The 23932-nt window shown below is 42.4% G+C and overlaps 1 protein-coding gene across 1 annotated transcript in view; it reads right to left on the bottom strand.

The window, feature by feature from the left end:
- IRAK3 (interleukin 1 receptor associated kinase 3) overlaps nucleotides 1–23932 on the bottom strand; it is a 49783-nt gene that overhangs the window by 5776 nt on the left and 20075 nt on the right. The window contains exons 5-8 of the mRNA XM_047743273.1: nucleotides 22997–23148; nucleotides 19164–19228; nucleotides 13008–13122; nucleotides 11948–12066 (exon numbers count right to left, since the gene is read on the bottom strand). Coding sequence (XP_047599229.1) covers nucleotides 11948–12066; nucleotides 13008–13122; nucleotides 19164–19228; nucleotides 22997–23148 — 451 coding nt within the window. The remainder of the gene's footprint in view (nucleotides 1–11947; nucleotides 12067–13007; nucleotides 13123–19163; nucleotides 19229–22996; nucleotides 23149–23932) is intronic.

Genomic DNA, 23932 nt, shown 5'->3' with positions numbered 1-23932 from the left:
CTCTGCCTTCAGCTCAGGTCATGATCCCAGAGTCCTGGAATCAAGCCCCACATAGGGATCTCTGTTCTCTGCTTATTTTTTAAATAAAATCTTTAAAAAAAAAAAAAGGTGGTAACAGCGGGGCACCGGGGTGGCCCCATCAGTGAAGCGTCCAACTCTTGATTTCAGCTCAAGCTGTGATCTCAGGGTCGTTGAGATCGAGCCCGGGCTCCGCACTCAGTGCAGAATCTGCTTGAGATTCTCTCTCCCTCTCCCTCTGCTCCTCCCACTCCTGTCTCTGACTCTCTAAAATAAATAGATAAATCTTTTTTAAAAAATAGTATTAATAGCTACAGGAAAAGAACAAGAAATTCTTAATCCTGAAAAAATACTGCATCTTACAAAAGTTCTAGAAGTCCCCTGCTGGCCCTGTACAGGTAGGCTGATAGGCAGAATCTAGTTTCACATGTCTGAATTGCAGGTGTTCTAATAATCCAGAGTACTCAGAGTCCTAATTCTGTTTCAAGGATTCAAAGCTGGGGTCTTTAAGAATTCCAGCCTGGGGACACCTGAGTGGCTCAGTCGGTTGGCTGGCCATCAGCCTTCGGCTCAGGTCATGGTCTCTGGTTCCTGGGATCCATCCCTGTGTCAGGCTCTCTGCTCAGTGGGGAGTCTGCTTCTCTCTCTCTCTCTCTCCCCCTCTGCCTCTTCCCACTGCTTGTTCTCTCTCTCATGTGAATGGATAAAATATTAAAAAGAAGAAAAAAAAAAAAAGATTTCTAGCCTGGACTTTGTCTAGAACTGATCTGCCAACAGACAGCATGAAGACATTCCACAGGACCCTTTAGGGATCCAGAAGAACACATTCTCAACTTGATGTCACTCTCTGTCCTTTAAGGGTGGCAGGAGAATTGCAAAATCCAAAGAGCCCACCTCATGATCTGTCCCAGCACCCACACCTGTTGTGGGACCCAGGCATGTATGAGAACGTTAGAGAGGGTCCAGCCCTCCAGACTTGGATCAGTCCTCAACTGTATCAATCCCAGTCCTCATTTTTCTCCTGGCCTTGTCTCTTCTCTATATATGGCAAACCTGGCAGCTCCCAAGGGCAGCCTGGGTTACGTACATCTAGGTCACTCACCTTCTATCTCTTCTGGAAAACAGTGTTGACGATCTGACAAACCTCTGAAGATGTGGGCCCCCTAGAGGCAGACCCTACCTTCTCCCCAGCTCCAGATAAGAATAGACATTGAGTTCATAATTACTTCTTCCATAGGTACGTGTACACTTCAAGTGTTCCGATCAAGGAGGCAGCTTCTGGAGAGCTCTTGATCATTTCAGAGCACCAGGATATTTAATTTAGGAGTTTGCCACATGTGCCAAGAGGTGAGATGGGCAGAGAGGTTCATTAACTCCCATTACCAGGACCCCATCCTCTGTCCCCCAGCTTCTGCCGCACTGACAGCCTCGCTCTCTTCTGCACACATCCCCTCCCCCTGCACGCACACACTGGATTTCAGCACAGAGGGACAGCAAAGCTCTGAAGGCCAGAGTTTCAGTGTCAAACATCTCGCCCTCTTCCTCCTCAACTCCAGCTCTAAAGAAGGTATAATAAAATCATAACTTAAAATGCTAGACCCATGAGGATGCAAAAGCTGATTTTGTAAAACATTTAGAATTCCTGAAGAATGGGTCTTTTCTAAGCACAAGGGGAAAAAAAAACAACCAAGCATCAAAAACAAAATCGTAATCTAATCCCTTTGTTTGGCCCTCAGCAAAGCTAGTGGGAAGCTGTCAGCAACTGACTCATGCTTCGACAGACTTTGGGGGGACGGGTAACCACAATGTGTGACACAACATCACCCACAGAGGACTTCGGGTTAGTGAGAGGCCGGCAGTAACAGTGTGAAATCGTCCTAGGGCACCGCATTTACACTTTTAATGATGATATTTGGTGAAAAGACCAGCACACTTTTGAGTGTGCAACACGGATTTTGAGTGCCGTGATTTACTCCATTCTAAACAAAAGTCAGCAGGAGCTGAGGTAGAAGAATGTTCTGTTTTAAGAAAGTAGGAATTGCAAAAGACCCTTCAACAGTAAGTTCCATCCTAATTCTTTCCCTTACTACAGCCTTGAATAGAACACGCTATGCCTTCAACTATCACGCAGGTCAATGGAATATGGGGGTAATATATAATATCATATAATTATAATTATATATAATTATATATTATATAATAATATGGGGTAATATATAATATATAATATAGTAATAATATGGGGTAAAAACAGACTAATAAAAGAAAGACAACATAAACTAACTGCAATCATATAACCCTATGATTAATTGAACAAAAGGGCAGCTTGCTAGCTATCATGCTTACCAAAGAGGCAGAAGAGAAATACAGGTAATGGTCCACACCTTCAATTTCGTGTCTCCACAACCTGCTTCTCTATTCTTTCCCATAAAGCTACTTACTATAACACAGACCATCACCTCTCTAGATGATTCTCCTAGGACAAGGATCAGTGGTGGTACACTGAGGAGACAGGGAAAATCCTACACAAGACAGTCAATATGTATCTTGCCTCTGGGAAGTCACATACTTCATCTTTCTATTGCCGGGGGTCTCCAGGACAATTCTTTCTGGGGACTTGAACCTCCCAAAGGCTACAAGATTTGCTTTCTTTGCACACTAGTTTTTCTCCTGATTTAGTCAAAGCCATTGGGCCTAAAATCTAAAGCATGATGATACCTCTAGATTTTAATGCAGATTTTGAATGGAAGTGCAAATACACATTTGACAGGGAAGCACATAACTGGCTTTTAAAAAGACGTATTTTTGGGGCGCCTGGGTGGCTCAGTGGGTTAAGCCGCTGCCTTCGGCTCAGGTCATGATCTCAGGGTCCTGGGATCGAGTCCCGCATCGGGCTCTCTGCTCAGCAAGAAGCCTGCTTCCCTCTCTCTCTCTCTGCCTGCCTCTCCGTCTACTTGTGATCTCTCTCTGTCAAATAAATAAATAAAATCTTTAAAAAAAAAAAAAGACGTATTTTTAAGGGATTTTAGGGGGAGTTATTGATACAAAGTAGCCCAGTCTCTGAGTGCCTGGCAATTCTCCAGAAAAGTCTGGACTCCCACAAATTGGTCCCAGAGATAAAGAGGACCCACTGCCCTCTTTGTGACAGCCTGAGGCAATAGGACATCTTGCTGTCTGTCACGGCTATTATGACACCACCATACCCCTCACCAGATGAGGCAAGATCCAGCTTCTCAGGGAACCTACAGGTTACTGGAAAAGGGCACACACACCCTCTCCCCTACCACTTCAGCAAGCCATACATCTGTCGAAGCTGAAGCCCTTTCTTTCCCCTCCAATTGCACGACCTTCTCTTTCTTTTCCATTGAACCCAGGCAGAACTCAGAGACAGTATTAAAGGTGGTATTAAAGGTTTTTTGATGACTTAATGAGTCCTAGGCTCTCCATGTAAAGGCCCAGCCAGTGACACATATTCCTGCCTTTAATGTGAAATTTTGTCTCCAACCAAACCAGCACAACTTCCCTAAGGCTGAGTTTCCTCCTGGATAAAAGATCTGAGAAGGCTCACCTCTCAGGGTTATTGCAAGGATTAAATGAGAAAATATAATCAGAAGGCCTGCTACACAGGGAGGGCCCTGAAATATACTCTGAAGGATGTAGGCTGGCCTTTGTCCATCCTACACCCACCCTAAAATCCCAGGAAACTGGTTGGGTAGCTCTAGAAGTTCAAGGCACCAGTCTGAAGTCACCACAGTACAGAGGGATGCACGTGACCCTGGAGAACTGAGGATCCTCGGGTGAATTAGTGTCAGGGCATCTGTTGAGTTTCAGAAGAGTTCCAGAGAAGTTCTGACCTGACTAAAGTAACATTTCCAGATACTCTCAGATCGTGGAGAGAAAAAAGAATTGTTTGGCATAAATGCGTGCATGCACATCTGTACACATGTGTATAAATAAGTGAATGTTGGGGTTTAGAGACAGTGATGGCAAACATAATTAATAGGGCAAATTTAAATTTATGTACTAAATAAATAAATAAATAAATAAATAAATTTATGTACTATTTAATTGTGCTGGCAGCCCTGAGAAAAAAGTGCACCTCTCTGGAAATTTTAGAAGAAGGGAGACACTCGGGGGAAATAGGGAAATCTGAGGAAAAGCAATTGTTTGTGTCTAAAATGGTTCTGAAAAACAAAAGTACGTCTTTGGGGTGGGGGGAGAGGAGAGGGAGGAGACTCATTAATGAAACAATCAACCAAACAAATGGACTTTGCATTCCTGGCAGGTTTTACATCCCTACCAAATACAGAGCTGAGCAGAGTCCTGGCCACACACATCAGGTCTGGGGGGTAAATGTAGGCAGAGCTTGGGTCCTCAGGCAAGGGTGTCATGGTTGTAGGAACCGGCCTATCTGTGGCTTCTGGCCTCCCACCCAGCCACTTGGTGTTTCTAGTCCCTCACAAAGGGAATTCTCCACGCATTAACTACCACCATACATCTCTGATCATCTTCCCTTTTTAAAGAATTCATTTTTAAGCATATGGCTTTTCCCCTCCTTTCCTTCCTAAACCACCTCCCTTGTATGAAAGGCTGTTTCACTTGGCAGGAGACACATGGCAATAGAGACAGAGAACATGATCTTAGAGGAAACATTAGAAATGTTCACTGAGATTATCTCGGCTTTGGAAACATTAACAGGAATGAATGCCTGGGATGAAAAATGCCGAGGATAAAACGCATTTCACTTTAAAATCATTCATAAATGTGAAAACAATTAAGCTGGCTAAGGGATAGGATGGAAATAACAAGAAGGTTTACTGCTTTCAGATGCTTTTACGTGATTCTGTAAGTCAAAAACATCTTCGTTTCCCGGAGAACAGAGACTTTGCCAAGAACAGAGACTTCAACTCTGTAAGATTCTTTTCTTTAAATCCTTTTCCTCCTTAAATTCCACCATCTGGAAGTGAATTTTGTTTTTATAACATTCTCTTTGAAGAGTTCAAATTACTAAGACATTTTTGGGCTAACTAAACCACCAGACTTCTTGAAAATACCTTTGAAATGTGGGCTTGGCTTCCTCCTTGGGTGTTCTACAGCTATGTCCCCAGTGTCTCCTTAGAAGACTAGTTATTCTCATTGCTTGAACAAGATGAAGATTCCCAAAACAGACCTCCAGGCCTAATCTCCCCTCAAAGTCTGCTGCCTACTGCCATTTTCACTAGGCACTCAATGTCAACATTTCCCAAGTTTGCACTCGTGATGGTTTCTTCTCCTGCCCAGTTTCTCCGTCTGCCCAGAAAACCAACATGCTCCCAGGAATCCTGGCTCAGAACACTTAATTGCTTAATAAGACCATGATTGTTGGACCCACACAAACCTGGAACCCTACCTCCTTCCCCATCTGCAGACATGGGATAGAGGCCAATTACAAAACTCTCTAAGTCCACGTTCTCCTCTGTCACACTGAGGTAAGACCAATGATACCCAAACTCAGGGCTGTTGGGAGGAGTAAGTTACTCAATGAGCTTTTATGTCACATCTAAAGTCAGGCTGACCTTCACCGAGTTCCTTAATCTGTCTGCAGTAGATCAGCCCCCCTGAATCCATTAGCACTCACCAAGGCAGTCTGCCTAGGCAGTGCTAAGTACTGTCCGTCTGGGGACTTTCTTTATACTGTTCCCCTCACCTGCAAGGTACCTATTTTCATAGTCATTCAAATGAAATTTTATTTTTCATTCAAATCCTCTTTGCAGCCCAAGATTCACTTCTTCCCTGAAGTTTTCACTCTGCTACCCTGAATTTCAGTCGTGTTCCTTTCTCCAACTTCCCACTGTGCCACCCCAACAATACCATTTGGCACTTACTCAGAAACCAGCTTATGTTGTTTACATAAGCATAATGCTGAGTCCATAGGCAATATCAAGCAAACATGTGTTGATCTGATCAATTTGTTCATTAAGAGAATTTGAAACCATAAGCGGACCCACACCACTCCCTCTATGGCAAATAGATGGCCCAAATGTTGCCAAAGCATCTTCCAGGTTCCTTGGCAGACATCACTAATTGAGTTCAGAATGCACCCACCCAGGTTCCTTTTCAACACTGCAGGTGGGAAGTCATTACCAATCCATCAATGATGGAATGTGGGATGAAACAGATTTGTCTTTTTTTTTTTTTTTTTTTTTCAAAATAGCTTCTTAATGGCAGAGCCAGGACTAAAGCCTAACCCTCCTTTTTCCGTTTGCTACTCTTTCAATTTACCATAGTTGGCTGAAAGAAACCTTTTTATTCAGCTATTCATAAAAGATAAGAAACTCTTGATTACCAAGCAAATGTAAAATGAAATTCATCTTGTGTTTCCTTGGAGTATATACAGATAATCATAGTGGCAGAACAACAGTTGATGGGCAAGTCACAGGAAGACAGATTTTAGCTCAAAATAAATGAAGTTCCAGGGTTAGAGCTGCATCCAAATGGAGCACTAATAACGTGCTGTGTAAGGGTCCAAGGACAGGCTGGACGAGATGCTTAGAGACAGTGTCCATGACGTGGAAGGAATGACAGCTTACTGCTAAGCTCGGCCCTGGGTTTCACACTCATTACCTCACTGCCTCCCCCTAACTCTGGGAAGAAGTGCAGAAGTCACCTACCCATTTCCAGACAAGGAGTTTTACTTTATTATAACAGTAGAACATAATCCTTAATTAAAAAATTTTAAAACATGATAGAAAAGGAAAAAACAAACCATTCGTGAAAAAGCCATAGTCTCTCCATCTAAATTCATAGTGTGGTATGTTTTAATCTTTTTTTTTTTTTTTTAAGCTAGGTTCCACGCCCAGCACAGAGTCCAACACAGGGTTTGAATTCATGGCCTCGAGATCAAGACCTGAGAGCCAAGAGAAAGAGCCAGTGGCTTAACCTGCTGAGCCACCCAGGTACCCCTTAATCTTTTAAAAAATTCATGAATTTGTAGTTCTGCAAAGTCATAACTGTACACTGTATACTAGTTCAATTTGGCTTTTTAAACTTAATTTTACTTTGCATGCATTGTTCCATGTTATTTCATACTATTAAAAACATTATTTAGTGATGTCAAATGATATACAGCAAACTCTCCTGCGACTTATCAATCTGAGGTCCAAATGAAGAAAAGAAAATAAAGGTAATGATATCTTCCTTTTCTTACTCCATCAAAAACAGAGCCCTGACTTAGTCTTAGAAAAGGTCACCGCCGAACACCTTTTGAGGTGTCTTTTTTCGAGCCAATTATCAAGGCCGTGCAATAAAATGACAACTCTCCTAGAAGTGGCCTTTCCTTCCAAAGAATGAGAAAATGTATTTGACATGGGCAGAAGAATAGGAATCTCAGACCTTCCTCAAAGCACTAGCCTGGACAAACAGGGACCAAGAATCAGGGATGTCGAAGTTAAAAGCAAAGTGAAGAGTTCATTTGAAAGAATCAGGAGGGTAATCTGGGTCAACCAATCCACATGCGGTCAAGACTGCTGGAGGCTGAATGTCGATACCATCAGATGTTCAGTGCCCCGAATGAAAGAAGTTGATCTCATTCCAGTTTCTAGAGAACAGGTGCACACAAGGAAAGGGGGAGGGGGAGGGTCTACCTATAGTTATAGTTGGTACTAATTAACATTCTCGCTGGCAGGCTCAGCAGAAAGGCCACGAGTTCATTGGCAGTAGAAGGGACCGATTTGCTCTGGAACAGACAGTGACACACCGATGAGCCCTGTGAAACCATAATCTCAAAAAAATGCCCACAGCCCCGGAACGCCACACCCTGACACATGCCCGAGCAGGCATAATTGATAGATGGTTATGTCTGGGTGCTCGATCCCTTTGGAAAACCCAGAAAGGCAACAACCCTTAGCAGCCCCTTCCCCACCTAAAAAACATAAAATATGCTGGTAGCGCATATCCAGTTTGAATCCTGCCTCCTCCATGAAATTCTCTGTCTCTGACCAGATCTCTTTTGTTTGCCTGTATCTGTAACACTGCTGGGCACTCTGTCTAGCAGTGTTACTGAAATTATTTTATAGTTGACCACATCCAGACAAGTACCTGAGATACTGGCCAGGAAGAAATAGCCTCCTTCTAAGTGTGAGACATCGTAAGAGACTCCAGAATCTTTCTGTTCCCACCTATGGTCCCAGAAACGTCTCAAGAGTCCCTTCAGCCTGCTTAGCATGCAACCCCACTGTACCCCTGCCCCCCACATTACTCAGCCCTCCCAGGAGCCCTTTCCTTCTCCAGTCTCATCCCTTCCTCTCCAGTCAACCCATTTTTCTGGCTTTCATTAAACACTCTTCACTTGATCTTTCCGTTGAACAAATTATTGCCTCTGCTAGGAACATTCTCTCTTGTTCTTTCAACCAATCCACTGCCATGACCCATCTCCTCAAAGGCTGGGCTTGGAACTCTGCAAGTAGAATGACCCTTCTCAGACCAGGCAGGCATTGGGCTTCTCTAGTGTTGTAGCATATATTTTCTGTGTTGGTGTTATCCCTCTGCTCACCAGGTGGAACCTTCAAGGACAATATCATGACCACCAGCATCTACCTGACGTGGTCTAATACAAGGCTCTCCAAATACGAGATGTTCCCTAAATATTTGTAACCTAAAATAAACTTGATGTTCAAGATGTTCAATAAATATAAGTTGACACAGAAGTGGTTTTTCTTAAAACAGAGCTTGGTTTGTGGGTCCTACTTTCCAAACACAGTAAGCAGATGATGGAGGTGAATGCCATGCATAGAATGTTTGTGTTCCCCTCCAAATTCATAAACTGAAATCCTAATCCCCAGTGGGGTGGTATGTGGAGGTGAGACTTTCAGGAGGGGAGTAGGTCAAGAGGGCAGAGCCCTCATGACTGGGATAAGTAACCCTATAAAAGAAGGCCCAGAGAGATCCCTTGCCCCTTCCACCCTATGAGGACAGAGGAAAGATGGGCATCTATGAGTCAGAAAGTGGATCTTCACAAGACACAGAATCAGCTGGTGCCATGATCTTGGACTTCAGCCTTCAGAACCATGAGCAATAAGAGTGTGTTTAAGTCACCCACTTTCTAGTATTTTGATTATAGCATCCTGAATGGATTAAGAGCGGTAAGCAAAAGGACAGATTGGCCATCATATCTCTTAGCCTTTGCCACCGGCTTCCTACCACATCTCCACCAATTATAAGAGAAGCCACCATTTGACCATTTGATAAGCACATTCTCTGCCAAGCACCATATGTAGTTTATGTCACCTAATCCTAAGAGATAGATGCTGTTAGTCTTCTATTAGCATTTTGCAGAGAGAAACACTGAGGCTTACAGAAATTAAGCAATTTGCTCAGAATCACGTTAAGCAGAAAGTTGGTTTCTTAAATCAGATGTCTCTGAAACATTAGGGGATAGTGAGATAAGAGGAAAGGATGGGAAGAAGATGGGTGGGGAGGGAAGCAGATGAAAAAGAAAAATCATTTGGGTCCATTCTGCAGAGCACGAGGCAGTCATCTCTCTTCCCAGGACGGCAGTGGCTGCAGGGGTGTGGCCCAGATCCCTCCTTCAGGACCCAGGGAGACAAACCCCAGCCAGGGAGAAGTGGCTGCTGATGGCGCACAGCTAAACCTCTACCTGGAATCTGCCCTTGGGTGAGGGGAGCTACCTCGCCCAAGTCAGAGTCCAAGTCACAGTCCCACGCAGGACTGATCAGATTCTACCACCATATCTCAGCTCAGCTTCTCCAACTGCCCAATTCTGCCTTCCTTCTTCCCTTCCTCAGCCCTGTTGTTTCTGAGAGCACTTGAAAACCCTCCTGTGGCCAAGTCATTCCTTTCTGAGCCTATTTCCTGGGAACGTGCCTGAAGACACCTATCCACAATGAAAAAATGGGTGTCAGGACCACTGCCTGAGCTCTCACCTAATCCCTGCAGAAAGAGGCTGCAGGATATATCCCTGGCTGCTGAAAGCCTTGGCCATGGGCAGGGACTGGCTGTGGAGCCCTCCATCCTGACGCTCTCTTGTTCCCATTGGTGGCCTTCCCCATCTCCCTCGTCTGTCAAGGACCAGAACCTTGACACTCTTATCTCTTTTCACCCCTCTCTTCCATCAAGTTCCATGTTCAGGAAAGGATGTGATGAGCTCAGTCACACAAAAGAAAAATTAATACCACTAATGTGTTACCACTTGGGATGGAAAAGAAGCTAGGCTTACTTTAAGTTTAAACCAAAAGAATATATGCACAGCAATATTCCAGATATTTATTTATCAGGTAAAATACTGGGCTGAGTTGGTGGTGAGGTAGGTGGGTTGTTTCTGGTTGGGGGTGACCACCTCAGCCCTTTGGGACAGACCCCTGATTCCGTTGCTGTGCATCTCTGACCCAGGTCTCCTGAGGGAGCACCCACTCTGTGCTGATTCTCTGGGGTCAGCAGAGTTAATGAATTACCCCAGCACCGTGGGAGCAGACACCTGTAAGTGGTTTCCGCACACACCCAGGACTCAGGAAAAATCTAGAGTCTTTTGATATAGAGTTCATTCTACCAGAAAAACAAAGAAGTAAGCAATCGGTCCCTCTTTGCTCAACTCAAAAGCACACTAAAAGCTTTTTCAAGATACCGGGAGATGGTTCAGAAGAGGCAGAAGCCTTTTAAATTCAGTCATCCCTGCTACTCAGTCACGGTGTATTTACCTACTTTTGGACAGATTAGAGATGAAGGGCACACAGGAAAAATCCACCAGGGGGATTTTGCTACAGAGTATCTACTCTCTGTCTGAATGATTCTTTAGGTCTCTTGAAAAAAAAAGGTGGAAGATGTTGCTTCTAATTTTCTCGTGTCTCAAAAACGAGCACCGGGAGTTGCTGCTTTGCTTGTCACAGATGAATACGTAAAGCTAAGAGGCTTTAGGCTCAGTGGAATCAGAAAGACACTGGAGACTCAGGGACAGAGAATTTTAATTACTGTCTACTGTCTACTGCTGTTATCTTGCTTGGAATCTCTGTTTAAGTCACTTAACCTTTCCTTCAAACTCACTTAAAAGGAAAAAAGTGAGAGTAATAAGGTTCATTTCAAAGTTTAGTGTCAGGTATAATTACACAAATAGTGTCTATTCTACGCTGTTCATTAATAATTCCCAAAGATAATATAAACTCTCCCTTTGGCCATATAAATGTGGCTTTTAAAATTGGGTAGATGTAATTTTCATTAATAAAAAAAATGTGAATCACTGTAATATACACCTGAAACGAATTGGGTACTATATGTCAATTATACTTCACTAAAAAAAAGTAAGGTTGTAAATACTTAGATGAGAATTTTTTTTTTAAGATTTTATTTATCTTTTTTTTTTTTTTTTTTTTGAAAGATTTTATTTATTTATTTATTTGACAGAGAGAGACCACAAGTAGACAGAGAGGCAGGCAGAGAGAGAGAGAGAGGGAAGCAGGCTCCCCGCTGAGCAGAGAGCCCGATGCGGGACTCGATCCCAGGACCCCGAGATCATGACCTGAGCTGAAGGCAGCGGCTTAACCCACTGAGCCACCCAGGCGCCCCAAGATTTTATTTATCTTGAGAGAGAGGTTGCGCACGCACCCATGGAGGTGGGTGGGGGAGGGGCAGAGGGAGAGAGAGAGAGAGAGAGAATCCCAAGCAGACTCCATACTGAGGGCAGAGCCCTACACAGGCTGATCCCACGACCCTAACCCACGACCCTGAGACCATCACCCAAACACCATGACCCAAGCCAAAACCACGAGTCAGATGCTTAACTGACGGAGCCACCCAGACACCCTTCTTAGATGAGAATTCTTAATCCTTACACACATACACATACCACAGAAACTACAGGTAGAGAACAGTGTGAAGTCCGACTCAACCGTGATGATAAAAGGGGCTTTTGGGTGCCACCTAAATCTCTGGGATAATTTACCTTGATACACTGCCACAGATGACCAAGCACGGCTCCGTGTTGTGCAAGTACTGAATGGCTTTGGAGGTTCCGATTAAAACACTGATCCGAATGTGCCAAGGGAGTGGGGCCGTGTTACCCTAAAAAGACAGCAGTAGTTGGTATGGGAGTGAAACGTGTGTCCTCATTACATAGGAGTATGCCAGAAGAAAAGCAGATGATAAGGCGGGAAAAGGCGAGGCAATGAACACTTTGGTTTCCCACAACCTATTTGTAATTCAAGATACATTTTCCTCTGCTGCCAACGGTACCAGGCCTTTTTATAGCCAATGGAAATACTCAATAATTTTAACATTAGCTTAATCAAAATATGGCCAGTAACTATGTTTAAAAGTTCACTAATAAGGGGCACGACATGGCTCAGTCAGTTAAGCATCTGACTCTTGATCTCAGCTCAGGTCTTGATCTCAGGGTCATGAGTTCAAGCCCCACATTGGGCTCCACACTGGGTGTGAAGCCTACTTTAAAAAAAAAAGTTCATTAAATAAGACTTAAAATTATTTGTGGCCTAATAGTGTGGGTTATCGAGAATAATGTTTTTATTCTTCTCCTAACTGAAATGTAACCTATTCAGAAAGAATTTTTAAACTCATCTTTCAAGGACATGAGAAGTCAAGGCATGTATTCAACCTCTTTCTCTTTAAGGAGTCTGTATCACCTTTATGTCTATCCTTTGTATTGAATGGTACTTTGTGTGAAGTTACACGAATAAAAATTACCTAAGAAATAAGAGTAGTTGATGTAAACTCCTTTGAGATATGGAAGCGCTAAGGAGTAAGAACCCAGCAAATCTTTTGGCCTCTGTGCTACACAACTCACCACAACTCGGGTATTTAGGCAGTCTTTTTTAATTGTAAAATATTAATGGATGGAAAAGTCTTCCACTTCCTTGGGAAAGCCACTGGAGGCTATCCCTTCCTATGAATCCGTGTTGGCCTCCTGGATCCCACAGGACATTTTAGCAACTTCTTCAGGGCTTCAGGGGGTCAGAGGGCCAGGGAGAGTCACAGGCATGACTTACTACACACTGTAATCTGTCAAAAAGGGATCCATTTCTCATATATGGATAAACCAGGCAGAACTTCTCACTCTCTGTAAAATAGGCAGCCAACTCCAGTATATTCGGATGATGAAACCTTGAAAGAAAAGATATTCAAATCCATCAGATTGTTTATGCAAATAGGAAATGAATAGTGCTGTGGTTTGGGGGTGATAAGGTGGGATGGGGAATAGGTCTAAAGCAAAACATAAATTTGGCCAAGGGAGAACTAATCTCATTGGACACACAGCACAGATTTGTTTCCCACATTGGTCTAAAGAGCTCTAACAAATACTAGCCACTCTGATTGATTGGGACCATGCAACTATAACTAAAATACCCAAATATAAGAGAAAATTTAAGAAAGTAATGATTTCTGAAGATTTGGCAGTCTTAGGAACTTTACAATAAATAGACGACACTATCTGATATTAAATTATGTTTATCAAAATTGTTTATCAACGTAACTTATTTATTAAGTAAAGAAATATGGTACAAATGAGATTATTTATTTCATTGTTTTAGGTACACTGTGTAAGTCACCAAAAGAGAAGAGTACAGAAGACAGTTTTCATTCATCCATTTAGTCATCCATTCTGTCAGATACTGTGCGAGGCACCAGTCACACCGCTAAAGGCTGTGACATCCAGTGTCTTCATAAAGCTGTACAGATATCTAAAATTCATGTGATTAATAAAGTCTGATGTTGAAGAACATGTCACTGATTTTTAAATGCCAGAGTTCTGTCAGTGTAGCAGACATTTTCAGACTCCTTTCTTTTATAACTCTATTTTTTTTTTGATTTATTTATTTGAGAGAGAGCGAAAGTGACAGAGAGAGAGAGCATGCAAGAAGGGAAAGGGGCAGAGGGAGAGAGAGAATCTCAAGCAGACTCCCCACTGAGCATGGAGTCAGATGTGGGGCTCGATCTCACAACTCTGAGATCATGACTTAAACAGAGCCCCAGAGACAGATGCTTAACAAATTGAGCTACTCAGGTGCCCCCAAACCCTATTTATTTATTTTTTTTAATTTTTAATTTTTTATAAACATATATTTTTATCCCCAGGGGTACAGGTCTGTGAATCGCCAGGTTTACACACTTCACAGCACTCACCATAGCACATACCCTCCCCAATGTCCATAACCCCACCCCCCTTCCCAACCCCCCTCCCCCCAGCAACCCTCAGTTTGTTTTGTGAGATTAAGAGTCACTTATGGTTTGTCTCCCTCCCAATCCCATCTTGTTTCATTAAATCTTCTCCTACCCCCTTCACCCCCCATGTTGCATCTCTACTCCCTCATATTAGGGAGATCATATGGTAGTTATCTTTCTCCGATTGTCTATTTTTTTTTTAAGATTTTTATTTATTTATTTGAGACAGACATAAAGAGAACACAAGTAGGGAGCAGGATCAGAGGGAGAAGCAGACTCCCCACTGAGCAGGGATCTGGACACAGGGCTTGATCCCATGACCCGAGCTGAGCCACTCAGGCGCCACCCCCCTCAACACTATTTCTTGAATGCCTGTATCATCACTGTGAAAACTAGTAGAACCCAGGTAACAACTATGAAATACAAAATGTGAAATTCACCCATACCGTGAACTCAGTTCAATTTAAGTATTTACTGGATGCCTACTATGTTCCAGGCATGCTCGGGGATATTAAAATAAAGCTTTTTTTTTTTTTTAAAGATTCTATTTATAAACACTTATTATTAGTTTCTTCAATAGCAAAACTTTCCTATAAAACGCACATATGCACACATACACACACACAGCTCCAGATTTCTTTTATTCCTCCCTCCTTAACGAAGTGTGTGTGTGTATGTGTGTGTGTGTGTACATACACAAACACAGACATATTTTTCTTTTAAATATGGCAAAAAATGTCCGTGACCCAAAATTCCTACACCTACTATAATCCAGATCATCATTATACAATGAAAAGCAAGGGACTGAAAAGGAATTCAGCTGGTGTATTTGGCTGCCGAAACAATGGATCTGTATGACTATCTGGGAGTTCTGCCCCTTAAAATCATTCAAAGAGACAGAAATCTTTTTGGAAAGCAGATAGCAGACCTCATACAGACACAGCTGCGGCCAGGTGCTCTGCTCTCCTGCTCGCAGAGCAGAAACGACCATTTGCTTATTTTTAGATATTACCAACCCAGCAGAAAATTGGACACTGTACCAGTTAGTGAGGTATGGAAGGTGGGGCAGCCATAGATTTCTGGCTTTGCCTCTACAGACCCTTCTCACCCATCCTTTCACGCAAGCTTTTAAGTTGGTGGGATTTTAGATTACATAGATGTGAAAGTCTGCAGATACAAAAGCTTTAAAATCATTTTGCCACACATTTGTGAGTGTCTGCTGCAGAGGAAACATGATGCAGGGCCCCACGGGGTGGGAGAGCAGGCACACTTGAATGACAGACAGACCTGGGTTTGAATCTCTGGTCTTCTTTTCATCAGCTGTGAACTTGGCCAAGTGAGTTAGTGTCTGTGAGCCTATATCTTTGCTGTGGTCGGAATTATGTCTCTCCCCCACACCCCTTCTCTCCTCTCCCACCCAGCTCCAACATCGAAGCCCTAACCTCCAATGTAAAGGTGTTAGGAGAGGCTTTGGGGAGCTAGTCAGGGTTAGGATGGGATCCCTTCATGATGGGATTACAGCCTTTATAAGAAGAAATACTGGAGAATCTGTCTCCCTCTCTCTCCACCATGTCAGGACAGAATTAGAGGGCAGACATCTGCAAGAGAGCATCCTCACCAAGAACCAGATCGGCCTTGATCTTGGACTTTTCAGCCTCCAGAAATGCGAGAAAATAAATTTTGTTCAAGTCACCCCGTCTCTTTTGTGACGGCAGCCCTAGCAGATGAACATTCCTCAACTTAAACAATAATTAAGACACCCCTTCCCAAGTTTCTTAATTAAATTAAATGAAAAGTTAAATATTTAGCCAAGTACCGGATCCTCAAAAATTACTAGCTCCTCCTCTCCCCTTGGGAAAGAAGCACAAAAAGGAATCAGAAGCCACATCTCAAGGAGTTTACAATTCTGTCTAAGGGACAGGGGTTAAGCGATTCCCTTAATATTGAACTAAAAAAACTCACTTTCAGGTCTCAGCTTGGATGTGACTTTTTCCAAGAAGCCTATTCTATTGCCCAGCCCCCAGGTCACCATATTCCCCTCCCTCAGCGCCCTCTATGTCTCCATCTTACCCCTTCGTTTACTGAAATTGCCAGTTGACTTATGTACTTCTCTCCTAACCCCACACCACACAGCATGCTCTGAAAGGAGAGGGCTACACCTGATTTATTCATAAATAAATACCTGAGAAGGAGACTGAAGACGATTTAGGAAATGAGTTGGATCAAAAAGGTAGGATCTAGGGGCGCCTGGGTGGCTCAGTGGGTTGGGCCTCTGCCTTCAGCTCAGGTCGTGGTCCCAGGGTCCTGGGATCGAGCCCCGCATCGGGCTCTCTGCACCACAGGGAGCCTGCCTCCACCTCTCTCTCTCTGCCTGCCTCTCTGCCTACTTGTGATCTCTGTCTGTCAAATAAATAAATAAAATCTTAAAAAAAAAAAAAATTAAAAAAAAAAAAAGGTAGGATCTACTTCATCTTACTCATCTCCAAAATAGGGATAAGGGCAGTATTTACTTCACAGGATTGTTGTGAGGATTAAAGAATTACTACATGTAATGTAATTGGTATAAAGCCTAAAACTAAATAAATATTAGCAATATAAATAATAATAATAGCACACCAAGAATATTCACCATCATAGAGTTGTTAATTCTCTCTAAAGTCATACATAAACACCTCATCAGAACAAATCCAAATGGATCAGATGTATACATGTAATAATTCTACCAGAATTATTTTATGATCTTTCACTGGGGAAGTTCTTTCAAACTGTGATATAAAATTCAGAATCTGGGGTGCCTGCGTGGCTTAGTCTAAGTGTCTGCCTTTGGCTCAGGTCATGATCTTGGGGTCCTGGGATCAGGCTCCTTGCTCAGTGGGGAGCCTGCTTTTCCCTCTCTCTTTGCCTCCCTCTCCCTCTGCTTGCCACTCCCCCTGCTCTCTTGTTCTCTCTCTGTGTCAAATAAATGGGTAGAGTCTTTAAAAAAAAAAAAATATATATATATATATATATGAAATAAAATCCAGAATCCATAAAAGAAAATATAGATTAAATTCACTACATTACTCTGAAACCAATACTACATTATATATTAATTAATTGAATTTAAATTTAAAAATTCACTACATTAAAACCATTTCCACAGAGCAAACACTAGAAAAGGCAAAGACAAGTTGTCAATCTGGTAAAAAAAATAATTATTTGCATCTCAAAACAAGAATAATGTGAATTTTCTCTAATATATAAAATGCTCCTACAAATCATTAAGAGAAATGCCAACAACCTAATTTTTTAAAAAAATGGGCAAAGAATTAGTATCAGATATTTCATAGAAAACGAAGGTCTCTCTCTTTTTTTAAGATTTTAAAAATTTATTTATTTGACAGAGAGAGAGGGAGAGAAAGAGAGAACGAGTGCACATGAGCAGGGGCAGAGGGAGAGGGAGAAGCAGGCTCCCTGCTGATTAAGAAGCCTGACGTGGGACTCGATCCCAGAATCCTGGGATCATTACCAGAACCGAAGGCGACTGCTTAACCAACTGAGCCACCCAGGCATCGCGGAAGATGTCTTAATATGTGAAAAGATTCACCCATAATAGAAAAAGAAATTTAAACCACACCATAGAAAAAATGAGAAACCATTTTCCCTGAGCACACTGGCAAAATTAAAAGTTAAGAATAAACACTATGTTGCCAAAAACATGGGAGCCAGGATCCCTTATATATGTAAATTGGTATGTCTTTTGGAGGACAGTTTGGTATTACGCAATGCATATAACCATTAGACCCTGCAATTGTATTATGGGAACTTAGATAAACTCAAACATGTACAAAATAACATATACGAGCTTTTCTTGTTGCAGCATCATTACTTTCTAATATTAAAAGATTAGAAAAAACCTTAAAAATGCATCAATATGAGAGTGGTTAATTAAATCACAGTACAGCACACCATGAAATACTAAAATAAGCAAAGTGAACAATATATTTGCTACCCCTGGTGTGAAAATAAGAAAACAAAATACATACATGCTTATGCATAAAGTATCTCTGGGAAGAGATACAGAAAAGGGGTAACTGTTGCCCTTGGGGAAATTGGTGGGGTGGTTAAAGATAATAGTGTGGAAAAAAAAAAATCTGTTCTTGGTTTACCCTTTGGTGCTTTTGGAATTTTGAAATTGTCCAACTTATGACTTATTCATTAGCAAATAAATAAAGCTGAACTATAGAAACCCTCTGCTATTACAATTTGGGTCTTAGTTTTTGGTTGACTAAATGATACGCATTAAATTTTTATGATCAGACTTTTAATGAGTTGATTTCTGGTCCTGGGGATAAAAGAAGGATTTAGCACAAAGTCTCCTCCACCACCACCCACTTCACTTATTCCTTTAGAAAACATCTGAAAAGAACATTTTCTTTTCATAAAGGGTGATGAGTGAGCTCTATAGGGTTAAGGGCCTTCGCTGAGCAGATGCACAGCTGCAGATATGAATAAATATGAAAATGAAGTCATTTTAGTTTGTCTCCGAGGACTCCGGGCTCATGAATGAATTCCCAGAAAATAATATGCACATCAAAAGCACTTGATTTCTTTGTCTAAACTCTCTTCCTGCAGAGAGTTATACGGATGAAACAGTTTCTGGACTAAAATGTCTCTAAGGAAGGGGGAAATGGTCAAATATATACAATTCTCATGTTCTAGGAGTTACTTGACCTTGAGCCACGTTAGTCACACATGATTTCACCCACTGCCTTGTGACAGTTTCTTGTTAAAATATGTTCAAGTGAATTACGCGAATGGTCTATTTTAAAATGTATTCTAAGGAAAAGACTAAAGCAGATGTCAAAAATGTACCCGGTGTTCTCACGGCCAACCCACATTTATTACATGCTGACCATGCCAAACATGGTGTTCTAGCATCAAAGATGCACAAAGCTGAAAAACAGGCACAGACGGAGAAATTCCAGACAAAATATACTCACAGTAGTAAAACTTCAAGCTCAGATAAAAACCTCTTCCATTGTTTCTTACACTGCATTTTTTTCTCCTAAATATCGTACAGAAAAATGAGAAAAAAAATTAAGGAAAGGTTCTCTATTTCTGGGATTCTTAACCCAGGGCCTATAGCCTTCCTGGAAATTAGCTGCCCTTTTCATGTAAATGCATATAAATATTTCTCTGGGGAGAGGATCCCTAGCTTTCATCAGATTTTTATTTTATTTATTTATTTATTTATTTTTGTGACAGAAATTCCCCACTTGGTCTCACAAAGAATCCAGTTTGTTGTTGCTGTATTCCAGTTAGAAGTGATTTCACTAATTTGCCATTTCTGGTTTGGGTCATCTGGAGATGGCAACTCCATTTAGCTTTGTATTAATTTTGAAAAAAAAAGAAAGAAAGAAAGAAAGAAAGAAAGAAAAAGGTCTTACTAAGACATTCAGAAATATAACTTCAAAGGAGTTTCAGAAGCTAGCCTAGTATCTGACACATGAGTATTTATTGACCAGATTGATGAATTCATTATTATTGTATGAGCACCTACTCCCGGTACCGGACATTTTCCCTGATGGCTTACACCTGATGTCACTGCCATGTCTCCGCATCTCCGGTTCCTAACTTCTACCACGCAAGAGTTAAATATTCTTAGGCTCCATCAGCTATAAGTTTCTAAGACAGGTCAGGGTTTTTAGAGCTCTGTTCTCAGGAAGAAAGGGAGAGAAATCCAACAGGAATTCTGGAAGCTATTTTCCAAAAGTTATTCCAGGAAGTCAGAAACAATAAACTAGGCTAACAAATCATTTTCCAGGACCACTTTATGAGAATTTACATTTTAAAAAGCCATTGTCCCGGGAGCCAGGTGGATTGGGTCTCGGTCCTATTTCCAACACTCAATATTTGTGACTTTTTGTCACTTAACATCCTTGAGGTGGTTGTTTTCTCAATCTGAAAAATGAAGGGGTTAGTTTTTTTGTGTTCATGCTAATCTAGCACTCTTAATGCTCTAAGTTTGGTCTTCTGTGTGTGAGGAACATCGGCTTCCCTGGGAGCTGGTGAGAAATGCTGAAGCTCAGGTCCTGCCCAGGTGTGCTGAATCAGAATCCGCATTGTAGGATCTCCAGGTGATCTGTACGCACCCATCTAACACATCTTGTACATTTCCCCACTTCTGTCCCTCGAAGACAGGTTACTGAAGTTAATGTCCCAATTTTACAAAACCACATTTCTTTAAAAACAAATGCTCTGTGGCTAAGTGTTCATTAAATTATCCCATCTTTCCTGATGTGTGTGTAGGACTTTGTACAGTCTTTGGTAACTTTGTCAGCTCCTGTCTCTTTACACCTAGAGATTAGCCACTAAATTCATGAAAAGGACATACATGCTTCATTCAATTCACCCTAATGAACATTTATTGAGCAACTTCCATGGGTCAGGCCCTGTAAGAGGCTCTAGAGTACAAAGATAAGTGAGACTCTTTCAAGAAAACCTTCAAGTTCATTAGGAGAGGTGGGTGAAGAAATTAATATTAGGAGATAATGCTATGATGCTGTGTGGGCATGTCGGAGGGTCACCAAAACTATACTGGAGGGCAATCAAGGAAATGAACGTTGTGGGACAGGAATTCTGGGACAGGAATTCTGGACAGGAAGCAAAGCAGATCTAAAGGCAATGACATTTCATTCTGAAGCCAGACTCCTTGAAGAAAAAAAAACAAAACCCAAAAACCTCCCAAAAGGGAGTGTGAGTTGGTGGCAGCCGCAGAGAGAAGAGGAAAGCAGACGGCTAGAGCCTTTGGGGAGGTGGCCTTGGGGCTCAACCCTGAAAGAACATACAGATGGGGTGGGGACATGTGGCCCTAGGAAAGAGGCTTCAGTTAGGCCATCTCTAGAGTAACCTCTTGAATGGTTTTACCAGTAGATGGTTTCATATCTTTTTTCTTTTTAATTTTGTTTTTTAAGTAGGCTCCATGTCCAACACAGGGATCTGAACTCATGACCCCAAGATCACGACCTGAGCTGTAATCAAGAGTCAGACCCTCAACTGACTGAGCCACCCAGATGCCCCAATAGTTTCACTCCTTTATTAGAACATTCATCTCCTCAGGAATCTTGAGATGCCCATATAGAATTAGTGGGGTAAAATGCACTTTGGGGAACTAGAAAAATCAGGTTAATAATAAAAGAAAAAGGGGGGCCCATAATCCAAGCTGCAGAGAAGGAATGGCTCAGATCCATCCTCTCCCTACTTCCCCAGCCCTATCTGACTGGTCATGAGATTTGGTCCATTTCACCTCAGCTCTTAGACATACCTTCTCCTTGCCTCTACCCTGGCTCCCCAGCCCTGGGTCTCAACACTGGCTGCACGTCTGAACCATGGGGGGAGCTTTTCACCAATGCTGATGCCTGCCACCGTCCCCAGGTCCCCAATGCTCTGTCCTAACCTGAGGCTGCTCACTTCAGAAAGTTCCCAAGGTGACTCTAGGGTTGAAGGGTTGAAGCTCCCAAGGTGACTACAGGGTTGAAGACATTGTCTTAAGCCCCATTCGTGTCTTCATTACACATCTTAAAAATCCCTCTTTTCTTCATTTCATCTCCCATCCAGCCCTTGTCATCTTTCCTCCAATGCCTCTACCAACTTCCAGCCCATCATCTAACCTGTAATCTAAGTTTTATTTCAAAAACACAATACGTAGTCCTTTCACTCTCCCACTTAGAAGCAAACCACCCACATACTTGACCGGTCATTCCAGGAGCGCCTGCCGCAAGGTTCCCACCCCCCATGCCAAGATCTTCTCCACTGAATGACCTGTTATTCGTAAGATGTATGCCGCCACGCGCACACCTCCAGTCGGCTGCACCTGATCTTTCCACCCAGAAAGCACCTCCCGTCCCTCGCTGCCTGCCAAGGCTCTAGTCATCTTTCAAACTCCAGCTGAAAGGTCACTTCCTTTCACCCACTTTCCCATGTGTGTGTTGCAGAAATGTTTACGGAGTAGTTCCTCTGGGCCAGCCCCTCTTCCAGGTGCTGGGTGCACCCTGGGCTGGCTGTCTCTCCTGGGCTCCCATGACCTTCTTTACAAATCTCTGCTCAACTACTTCTCACCGTGCAGGTTCACCTTGTCTTTACCTGACCTGTTGTTTGCCCCAGAAGACTGAGCTCCCTGAGGGCAGAATTATGCCTTAGCTCTCCCTGCCCAGCACCCAGCCCAGCAAGAGTTTAATAAAGGCTTACTGACCATTGACTAACAATGAGAATGAAGAGCAGCTCTCTGGGGTGTCTGTTTGCTCCCCTATCTCCTCCTGACTCCTGAGTTTGACTCCCCAGTACCCTTTCTGCTTTACTGCCGGTGGCCACTCAGCCTTCTCCTAAGTTCCTACTCTGATCATTGCCTTGGTCCTCCTACCTGAAGTCTCCTTCTTCCAGCCCTCCTGAACTGCAATACATGACGGTTTATAAATACCAGCCTGTGCCTTAACCTGGGAAGCTACCTGGAGCAGACACCGCCCGTCCTAAAAAGAACAAGAGAACCGGAGCAGACCAGCACAAATGGCCAACGGTCCTGCAAGGCTTTTCAGTAAAGTCCCCCTCCTTTGACACATCTGGGATGAGAAGAATTTCCCTTCCACATTCCTGTGAGACAGGCATTCATTTCACAGTCTTTTCTCCAGTCACCTGAGCTCATATATCTTCTTTCCATTTATGAAACTTTATTTTCAAATATACCTCCTTTCAATGTTGATGAAAAGTGACACATTCTAGTATGAAATATGAGCAAATAAATGGAATGGATATCCTGGGATAGTAATTCTTTCCATACCTGTTTAAATAATTTAATGGCATAGGTTTGGTTTTGGATCTCTGCTCTGTAGACCTCAAAAATCTCCCCTTCTCCAATGAGGAAGTCTTTGTGGAAATTTTTGGTTCCATCACTGATGTCTTGAAAGCTGATGGAGGATTTAAACAATATTCCTTAGGAAGGAAAGGAGGGAGAAGAGAGGTTACTTTTTCTCTTCTTAAGAATCAATGCTGCCAGGATAAAGAACCAGGACTTCCATACTAGAAATACATCAGAGCCCAACAGAGAGCCAGCAGGGCTAGGCCCAGGAACCAAAACTGAAGCCCACCATGTGCTCTCTGCCCATTTACTCGGGTCTGGCACCTACCATTCCAGAGAGCAAATGGCTTTTTAGATATCTGAACAATAGCACTGTGATTCTCTCACCCCTCCAAAGAGGTCACCCAAAGAACTTAGCTGGGGCAAGTTTTCCAAAATTTGGTTTCTTTGTCATTAGATCAATGGGTTGCTTTTGATTCACTATGAACCCAAAACCATGAAGAAAAAAACCCAAAAACCATAGAAGTGGAAATTTTGTTATGACTAAACAATTTTCGCCAAGCGTGACTGATGGAAACATTTTTCATGAGCCAAATCCTCTCTCTTCCTAACTTACTTCCTCAGAGTAAATTAGGAAGATGTTTTAGCTTTTCAAAAAATCCTCTAAAGTAGAGATTGGGAGAAAATATTTAAAAGGTAATCAAATACATATCTAAAGGGAAAATCTTAGCTAAATCCTTCCGGGCCCAATTTTGGCTCTATTTCCACATTTGATGTTTGATTTAGATCTTACTGTTAAATCTTAAAGGAGCAAAACCTTATCCAACTTTACTAATTCTCTTCTGAACCAAAGAATGGATGCAGATCTAGTGGTAAAAGAGGAGGCAAAGAGCCTTAACTAGCCATTAAAGTTTATCA

This window comes from Lutra lutra, chromosome 8 (genome assembly GCF_902655055.1).
Source record: "Lutra lutra chromosome 8, mLutLut1.2, whole genome shotgun sequence".
NCBI classification, from domain to species: domain Eukaryota; kingdom Metazoa; phylum Chordata; class Mammalia; order Carnivora; family Mustelidae; genus Lutra; species Lutra lutra.
Note: the sequence above shows the minus strand (reverse complement) of the source record. Positions and strands in the feature narration are given on the sequence as shown.